Source organism: Alexandromys fortis, unplaced genomic scaffold (genome assembly GCF_014885135.2).
Source record: "Alexandromys fortis isolate MF-2015 unplaced genomic scaffold, M_Fortis_MF-2015_v1.1 scaffold_5, whole genome shotgun sequence".
NCBI classification, from domain to species: Eukaryota; Metazoa; Chordata; class Mammalia; order Rodentia; family Cricetidae; genus Alexandromys; species Alexandromys fortis.
Window position 1 is genome coordinate 608724 of NW_026067924.1, and position 10328 is coordinate 619051.

At 43.3% G+C, this 10328-nt stretch overlaps 1 protein-coding gene across 1 annotated transcript in view; it reads right to left on the reverse strand.

The window, feature by feature from the left end:
* Positions 1-3207: 3207 nt before the first annotated feature.
* LOC126501613 (phosphatase and actin regulator 1-like) overlaps positions 3208-10328 on the reverse strand; it is a 26415-nt gene continuing 19294 nt past the window's right edge. Inside the window, exons 2-3 of the mRNA XM_050142371.1 lie at positions 3578-3724; positions 3208-3311 (exon numbers count right to left, since the gene is read on the reverse strand). Of these exons, the coding sequence (XP_049998328.1) occupies positions 3208-3311; positions 3578-3724 (251 nt within the window). The remainder of the gene's footprint in view (positions 3312-3577; positions 3725-10328) is intronic.

Sequence of the window (10328 nt, forward strand, 5' to 3'; positions counted from 1 at the left end):
ATGCAATGTCCTTTGGCCTCTTCACATGCACACACACACACACACACACACAGAATGTATCTTCTTATGTGGGGGAGCAGGTTACGTGGTCTGAAATTAACCAAGAAGAAGTTAGAATTTTGTTCTTGGTATCTCTTTTAGATATTTTATACATGCTTTAATTCTTTTCCATCCCATACTGCCTTCACTCACTTCCACACATATTTATATAGAACTTCGGTGCAAGTCCCTTATATACTGAATGACCGAATACTCTATATCATGTAATATACAGATAAGTGGAGAGCGTAAGGAAGATACCTGTCTCTTTAATTCAGCGAGTGAATGATTTAATAAGGCAAGAAGATAAATTCTCTCAAGGTAAATGTTAGTGATGTTCATGACTGCTGCTGGCAGTATGAATCTACTCTCCTGTTACAGAATACCCTTTCAACACATTTGAACTTGGGGGGGGGGAATAAGCAACCCACTCCCACTGTCCTACATGAGACATGGTGTCTATCTACCCTACAATAAACACATCGTCTTCAATTTCTTTAGCATTGACATTATCTTCACCAAGCAGTCATCCATACTTGTAGCTTTGAAATGTAGCCTAAAACCCAGAAAGGGGTGATTTGAGTTAAATAAAGTCCATGGCTCAGAAAATTTCTGTTCTCTCTCAGTCTACATGCAATGGAGGTTGGCATTCCCACATAGCTGTGAAGGAGTCATACTATCTGATAGTTATGAGGGTATAGGTATAGGAGTATAGACTACACTCAACCTTGGGCTGGTTTCCAAATGATGCTCTTAAGTTCTGTTAGGGACAGGGTATAGTTGAAAAAAAAATGCTAAAATATTTGATTAGTTTAAAAAATATTCAGCAGTTATATGGGTTAGTGGAAGGAATTTATACCCAAAATGATTTCATGATCATCAAGAAAAATAAATACATGTGTATGCATCTTCTCCAGCCATTGCTAAATGTGTAAGGATGGACTTGTACACAGTTAGTGGGTTTGAGGAGGCAAATATTTGACAGAAGTACTTTAAAAGGATGAGCATTTATTCAGAAATAACCAAGAAAAACTTTGTGTTTGGGGGAAAGGAGGAAACAGCGGAGATGTGCTTGCCTGACTCGTTTATAAACTGCTGCTAAGAGGCAAACGAAATTCATGCTATGCAAGATTATGCAATTTATTGGGAATGTGCAGGCTCCCCTGTTCAGCAGCCCTGATAACGACACTAATAGCTTAATTACAGCTTTCTGCTTAAGGAGATAAACAAGGCTGTTTGCTTTGTCTCTTCCTTTAAATCAGGGGTTACAATTACTTTTAAATGTGGTAGAAAGGCACATCTGTGAGCACATCTACTTTGTTAAGAAAGCAACCAGAAACCAGCTGGAAAGTAAGGAAGCCCAGGAGTGAGCAGGCAGTGTAACATTAGAGAGAGGGAGGGGAAAACAGTCCCATCTGAGCATGGAGCAGCAGACACGAGACACAACAAACAGGCAGCAGTGTGTGTGTGTGTGTGTTTGTGTGTGTGTGTGTGTGTGTGTGTGTGTGTGTGTGTAGAACTGTCAGGAATAGAAATGTCTTGGAGAATATATTTTCCCAGGATGCCATCAGAGAAATCCCAGGAACACCCCATTCACTGTTTGCTGTCCCTCGTGCAGTCAGGTCTCTGCCTCCCCATCCTTCGCTTCAGCACCAGGACGTGAGGACAGCTCCTCAGCCCTCCTTACAGAGCTCTGGCTGCCCATGTCATCTTGTCCTTTAGCATTTTCTCTAAATGGTGTTGGTCCTGTCACTGCCATTAGTGGTGCATGTAGGGAGACACAGGAGGGACTGGGTCCATGTTTGGCTTCCTTATTTCCAAATGAGATGGAAGGCATGATCTGTCTGAACCAATCTTTCAGTTGGACTCCAGAGCAATTTAACCAGAATAAAAGATGAAGTCATTGGTTTGAATCTGTGGTTCAGTGTAATTGAATAGTAGCGAAACTTGATACCCTTCTTCAGTGATTTATTTTATTACTTTGTTATAGCACTACTAGGAAGGAAAACAATCTTTACTAACTGTACTTTAGTTCATTTTCTTTTCTACTAAGTTGAAAACACCAAAAATGCCTAATATCTTTAGCCTGAGAGAACAAGATTAGTCCTAAAAGGACCACTTTCCAGTTCTTTGGAAGGCCTCTAAAAACATGTGCCGGACCTGGAAGATGCAAGCAGGGCTTCCCACAAGAGCCCCCACAAACTACTACAGCATGCCACAGTGACCAAAACTCCACAATGAAGGTCTCTCCCCTCCAATTTCAATGTAGAGGCAACCATTTAGGAAGTGACCACACACATTGTTTAAAGAGCCAAATCATTAAGAGGAAAACATACTTGGTTACTCTGGTCCAGTCAGTCATCCCCCCGTCCCCCACTTTTGCCATTAAAAAGTTTCTTACTCAGTGAGTCAATCTTTTTCTTCAAGCAACAGTCTTGTGTCTAAACTCTTCTCCGCAGGGCATTGCGTACTTATTCTTTGCTCCGGCACACAAGAGTGTACACACACACACACACACACACACACCAATTCAGTTCTTAATTTTTGTTAAAAAAAAGTGTTGTCTGCTTTTTAAAACTTATTTTGAAATTGATTGAGCCTTAAGGGAAACACCCTCACCCTTTAAGACAGCATGCAGAGGAAAAAACACGGTCAGGCTAGGGTTAGGAGCCATTCAGAAGAAGTGTTCTATAAAGTTAGTGGTGAAAACTTCAGAGAGAGCAACTCCTCTGAGTTTGGAGCAGCAGCAGGAAAAGGACAGACTGATGTTTCTTATTAGGTGACCCTGGGTGCCTGAGTCACACACCTGAAGCATAGTAACTGAATCTTTCTGTCCCCAACATTTACTCTTTCCTCTTCCCCCTCCCCCTTCTCTCCCTTTTCCCTCTCCTCTTCCTTCCTCATCTTCCCTCGGTCCTCTCTTTTCTCCTCTCCCATTCGCCGTTTTCACTTAATTCTATCTGGGCCACTTGGACCGCATGGAATCACCCAACCGCTTGTTGTGGACCACACTCTCATCGTTACCACCAACTTGGCTTTCCAGCCACTGTTCCCGGTCAGCCCCGCCCCCCTCCCCGCATCAGTGCGGTGACACCCTCTAGACAAAATCACCCGCGTCTGAATGTCACCAACAAGTTCCACCCTGTAGTAACCCCGCCAGCGACAGCCTCACCCAGGAAGTCCTGCCATCCCCTCCGCCCATAGCCGCACGGCATCCCCACCCTGCTGGTGATTCTTGGGGTCATTGTTACCACTGACACTTTCTTTTCTTCCTGGAAGGGGAAAGCCCGCGTGGGTGTCACTGGCTGGGTGTATGGCTCTACGCGCTACCCTCCCCCACCTCTGCAAAACACACATACACATACGCCTTCTCCACGCGGGCGACACAAAGGGAGCGAGTGTGAGAGCGGGGCGCCCTCGGGGCAGGAGGGCGCAGGGAGGGGGCACCAGGGAGGGGCGGGGGCTGATCCGGCCCAGGAGGAAGGGAGGGAAGGAAGCAGGTGCCAGACACCCAGACGAAGGCGAGGGGCGTCCTTACCTGCCCCCAGGTTAAAGGAGATCCTGGCCTCTGCGAGATATGGCGTGTCGCTCTTGGAGCGGACTCTTCTGATGGGCCGCCGGTCTATGTCATCCTCCGAAGAAGCCGCCATTAATGTGGGAGGCAGGAGCAGGGTCGCCCGGCGAGCTGAGAGGAGAAGGAGATGGAGAGAGGGGGAGGGAGAGAGGCGGAAAGGGGGAGGAGGGGAAAGGAGGAGGCTCACACACATAGAAAGGGGGAGGGGAGGGGGAGGGGAGAGGAGGGGAAGGGGTAGGGAGGGTGGGGAAGAGAGGGAAAGGGTAAAAAGAGGTAGAGAAAGAATGAGAGAAAGAGAGCAGAGAAAAGGGTGAAGGGAGAGAAAGAAAATCCGTTAAGGATTGGTGGACTGGAGCAAGATCAGGTTAGCCCTGGTCTGTACCCAGGGCTCCCCCTAACTCCTCTCCCAGCGCTGGGCCAAAGGGTCAGCGCTCTTGGCCAACACCCCGCCTCCTGCCGCAGCCCTGTTTCAGCCGCTGGCACAAGACAGGCTAGTGCGAATAGGAAGACTCCAAAGCCAAGATGCCCAGTCAGCAGCACTGTGCCCTCTCCCGCCAAATACACTTCCTCTCCTTTCAAGAGCAGGCAGCTACAATCTCCACAACTCAGGGGCCTCTCTAGCCTGAAACTGCTGAAGGAAGCACAGAGGCCAGCTCTTCTGCTCCCTGCTGCCACCACTGTCACTCTTGCCCTCTTTGCCTTGGGGAAGGGCACCTACCTATTCCAGGACATCCTCTGTCTTCTATCCCTCCCAACCAGACGCCCACAATAAAGTTTGAAACAGATAAGGGCATCTTTAGAAGTTCTCTTACCTGCCCTTTACAATATAGGGTGGGACATGGAGGGAGAGTGTGGTCAAGTTTGGGAGGATGGGTTTTATAATTGATGTTTTCAGTGGAGACCAGGCTTATTCAGAGAGGTGATGGCCATCTTCTCCACTCACTAGGTTGTAGGATGTGCTTATCTCGACATAAATACCTACTGTGTGAACCTTCAACTTTTGCTTTCGGGCACTTCTAATACAAATAATGCTGTTTGTACTGGAGTTCTCTCGGCAGCTCTGCACCATTGTTCCTGAAGGAGAGGTAACGATCAAAGGGGCTTGGGATCTTTTGAACATTTGCAGTGCCTGACTGCAACACTCCACAAAACACAGCAGAAGAACCAGAGGGTTTTCTGGGGGGGGGGGGGGGGGGGGGGGGGGTATGATCAGAACCCGTTTGATGCCACCATTGTAACTATTGATGGGCTAAACTCCTTTATGCTTGTCTTTCTGGATCTTATGACACAGGTTCTTTTTTTCATTATTCTTCAGTCTAATAAGTGCCCACCTCCAGCAGGTGGATAACCTGACCTCTTTAGTACAAAGGAGAGCTCAGTATGGCTTCCAGCCCTTTGGTCTCTCAGCTCGGGCTCTACAAGGCTCTCCTCTGTACTACAGTTGCCTTGTTCCCTCTCATTTTATATTCAGCCCCCTCTGGACTTTCCTGTCTCTCTCCCTCTGGGCTCCTGCCTACACACATGCATTGTTACCCTCGGCCTTGCTGCTTCCTTGACCTCTACCATGGCCTCTGTGATTCTGCTTGAACTTCCTATGGCACTCCCAGCACGTCAGGTCTTCCATCCTTTCCCTTCTTTTTCATTCCATCTACTGCTTCTTAACTTACTGTCTCTACCAAGGTCATGTCAAAAGGCTGCCAATGTCTTTCTAACAGATCTTTCTTTCTTTCTTTCTTTCTTTCTTTCTTTCTTTCTTTCTTTCTTTCTTTCTTTCTTTCTCTTCCTTCCTTCCTTCCTTCCTTCCTCCCCCCTCTCTTTCTTTCTTTCTTTCTTTCTTTCTTCCTTCCTTCCTTCCTTCCTTCCTTCCTTCCTTCCTTCCTTCCTTCCTTTCTTTTTTGGTCTCTTTGAAATATTTCATGATCTATTTTTCTTGATATTATCTCTTCCTTGGCTCTTTCACCTCTGAACTACTTCCCTCACCACTGGATTTCTGATTGTCAGCCAGTTCCCACAAGTTAGTCTGAAGTTGCTCAACCCAAAACTCATTGTCTGCTCACGACCCCAACCCCCAAGCCCAACTTCAACCCCTCATTGTACTGTTCTCATCCAGTGTTTTCTTGGAATCTACTCAGATTATCCACATCTAACTCACTTTGGATGGACCTGCACTTGTGTTACACTACACATCTCTTCAAACTTTTCTTGTTCCCCTAAGAATGTGTTTCGGTTATGAGCCTACTGCCCTAGTTTGCTTCCTAATGCTGCATAAGATCCTGATCAATAGTAACTTGGAAGACGAAGAGGTTTATTTGGCTTACAGGTCATAGTCTGTCATTCCATCATCAAGGGAAACCAAGTCAGGAAGTTAGAGGCAGGAACTGAAGCAGGGACCATGGAGGGACATTGTTCACTGGCTTGCTTCCAAGTTCACATTCAGTTACTTTATATAACCTGAGACTGCATGATGAGGGGTGGTACCACCCACAGTCCCTTAAGGCCTTCTCCATCAGTTAGCATTCAAGAAAATGCCCCAGAGTCCCATCTAATGGAGTCAATTCCTCAATAGTGGTTGTAAAACTTCCTTGATAGAATTTTTGGGGTCACTTATGTAAACTATGATACCATCAGCAAATAATGAGTTTGACCTCTTTTCCAATTTGTATCCCCTTGATCTCCTTTGTTGTCTTATTACTCTAGCTAGAATGTCAAGTACTATATTGAATAGATATGGAGAGGGTGGGCAACCTTGTCTTGTTCTTGATTTCAGTGGGATCACTTTGAGTTTCTCTCCATTTAGTTTGATGTTGGCTTGCTTATGTTGCCTTTATTATGTTTGGGTATGTTCCTTGTATCCCTCCTTTCTCCAAGACCTTTATCACAAAGAAATGTATTTTGTCAAAGTCTTTTTCAGCATTTAATGTGTTGTTTTTAGTTTGTTTAGATGGTGGACTATATTGACAGATTTTCAAATGTTGAACCATCTTTGTATCTCTGTGATGAAGCCTACTTGGTCATGGTGGATGATTTTTATAATGTGTTCTTGGATTCTGTGTTTCAGTATTTTATTGAGTTTATTTTTCATCAATGTTCATGAGTGAGATTGGTCTGTAATTCTCTTTCTTATAATGTCTTTGTGTAATTTACGTATCAGGGTAAATTGTAGCCTCGTAAAAAGAGCTTGGCAATGTTCCTTCTGTTTCTGTTGTGTGAAACAATTTGAGGAGAATAGGTATTGGTTCTTCTTTAAAAAACTTGTAGAATTCTGTGCTAAAACCATCTGGTCCTGAGCTTTTTTTGGTTGGGAGACTTTTGATGACTGTTTCTGCTTCTTTAGCAGTAATAGGTCTGTTTAATTTGCTTCTCTGGCCTTGATTTAATTTTGGTAAGTGACATACACAGACACTGAGAGCAACAATTAATAAATGAACCTCCTGAAACTGAGAAGCTTCTGTAAAGCAAAGGACACGGTCAACAAGACAAAACAGCAGCCTACAGGATGGGAAAATATCTTCATCATCCCCACATCAAACAGAAGTCTGATCTCCAAAATATACAAAGAACTCAAGAAATTGGTCATCAACTCTCTGAATGTGGCTGACAATTGGGGCTAACTGAGAAGCCAATGATAATGGCACTAGGGTTTGTCTCTACTTCATGTACTTGCTTTTTAGGATTCTAGTCTGTTTGGATACATATTTTCCTAGACCTGGATGGAGGGGAGAGGGCCTTGGACTTCCCACAGGGCAGGATACCCTGCCCTCTCTTAGGACTGGAGGGGAAGTAGTGAGGGTGAGTGGGGGAGCAGGAGGGAATTGGGAGGAAGTGGAAATTTTGAATGGTATTATTTATAAAGCAATAAAAAAGAAATTGGTCATCAAAAGAACAAATAATCTTATAAAAATTGGGGTACAGGCCTAAACAGAGAACTCTCAACAGATGAACATAAAACTGCTGAAAGACACTTAAGGAAATGCTCAACATCCTTAGCTATCAGAGAAACTCAAATAAAATCAACTCTGAGATTCCATCTTACACCTGTAAGAATGACCAAGATCAAAAACACTGATGACAGCTTATGATGGAGAGGATATGGGGTAAAGAGAACACTCCTGCATTGCTGGTGGGAGTGCAAACTTGTACAGCCACTTTGGAAATCAGTATGGCAATTTCTCAGAAAATTAGGAAACAACCTACCTTAAGACCCAGCAATATCACTTTTGGGTATATACCCAAAGGATGCTCATTTGTACCACAAGGACATGTGTTCAACTATGTTTACAGCAGCATTGTTTGTCATAGCCAGAACCTGGAAACAACCTAAAAGCCCCTTAACCAAAGAATGGATGTAGAAGATGTACATATACACATCTACACAATGGAGTACTACACAGAAGAAAAATAATGACATCTTGAAATTTGCGGGCAAATGGATAGATCTAGAAAACAACATATTGAGTGAGGTAACCCAGACCCAGAAAAACAAGTATAGAATGTATTCACTCATAAGTGGCTTTTAGACATAAAGCAAAGAAAAACCAGCCTACAATTCACAATCCCAGAGAACCTAGACAACAAAGAGGACCCCAAGAGAAACATACATGATCTAATCTGCATGGGTAGACAAGATCTCCTGAGTAAATTGGGAACATGGGGATCATAGGAGAGGGCCAATGGGGAAGGGCAGGAAGGGAGGGGAACAGAGAAAAATATATAGCTCAATAAGAACAATAAAAAAAGAAAAAAGAAAATACTGCAATCCTGTCTCCTATCTTATTCATGAGCCATGTTTGAAGAAGAATGACAATGTTGTCTGAAGGACTAGCTAGTCAAAGATTTCCCAGGGTTTCTTTTACACATATTTATTCTTGATACAGAAAAATACATCTGTGGGAAATTCCTATTTCATACTCATTTCATACTTCAGATGTTGATTAAGAACTAAATGCTGTCAGACAGTAGTGGCACATGCCTTTAATCCCAGAACTTGGGAGGCAGAGGCAAGTGAATCTCTGAGAGTTTGAGGCCAGCCTGATTTACAAGAGCTAGTTCCAGGACAGGCTCCAAAGCTACAGAGAAACCCTTTCTTGAAAAGCCAAAACAAACAAACAAACGACAACAACAATAACAACAAAAAAGAAAGAATAAAAAAGAAAAAAAAAACCTAAATGCTGCTAATAGCTTTAGGTTATTCACAGACATTCAATTTATTACTGTTGTTGTTGTTGATAGGGTCTGGCTCTACAGTTAACCTGGAACTTGCTTATGTATGTATATCAGGCTAGCCTCAAACTTACAGTTGCTCTCCTGTATCTGCCTTTATGCTGGGATTACAGGTGTTGCTACCACACCTAGATACATACATTTTCATATAAGTTTACTATAGACTATTATATTCCTTAAGTACTTTTAGATATACTTTTATAAAGAAAATTGCATTAAAATACCATACTTTGCTGCATACTGTTGAATTAAGTTATTATTATATTTCGATTATGATTGTTATCTTCCATTTCTTGCCTTCCATGATATGCTCCCTTTTTGTATTTGAAATGTTTTAAAAAATTCTTTCCACATTCTCTCTTTACCTGCATTTTTCTTTAGCTCTAGCCATCTCCCTCATCTTACATGAATAGCTCATTGTGACAGCATTATAGTTTTTCCATACTCTGTCTCATATGTATAACTTCTTTCCATGAAATGCTTGACTGAGCAGCATCAGAAGACCTCTGGGATAGGAAACAAGGCTGATGGGACTAGCATTATCTTATTAACTAGTACTGGCAATGGATGGATCTCAGGCACGTCACCTGTAAAAGTATGAGGTTCAGATCATAAGCAACATGAAAAGACCCTGCCCAGTCTCAACACTCTATAGTTATTTGTAACTACTGTGTTCCAATTACATTTTTTTTGTCAACTTGAAATAAGCCAGAGTCACTTGGGAGGAAGGAATTTCAATTGAGAGAAAAAGCCTCTGTTAGAATGACCTGTAGGCAGATCAGCAGGAAACTTTCTTGATGGATGACTGATTTGCGGAGGACCAAGACCACCAAGGGCAGTGCCACCACCTGGGCAGATCGTACTGGGTTCTATAAAAAGCAGACTGAGCAAACCAGGTGGAGCAAGCCAGTAAGCAGCATTCCTCCATGGCCTCTCCTTCAGTTCTGCCTTCAGATTCCTTCTTGAGTTCCTTCCCTAACATCCCTCCATGGACTGTAAATCGGCATGTGTAAGTCAAAACACCTTCATGTCCAAGCCGCTTTTGATTATGGTCTTTATCACAGCAACAGACAACAGGTTAGGGAAGTTATTCGGGTTGTCTCCATAAAAATCCTTGGCACCTTTGGTCTCTCGGTCTTAAGAGACATTTACATTTGTTATATAATTATAAGTAATTATATTTAGGAAATAACATGCTATCTTTTAGTCTCCCTCTTGATTCGTAGTAGTCACATGCGTTTCACAGATAAATTCTTTAGAATTAATCCTCCATATTGTTCCCATCATGTAGCAAAACCATATGATTGCATGGGGATCTATGTGACTACGAGAGTGTGCACACAGAGAACTCAATTCAGTTGTGACCTCAACAACTACCAATTAGAAATTTTTTTTAAATATAATTTTTTTATTGAAAAAAAAAGATTTCCGCCTCCTCCCCGCCTCCCATTTCCCCCCCCCTCCCCCCCTTCCCCCCCCCCCCCCCCCCCCCCCC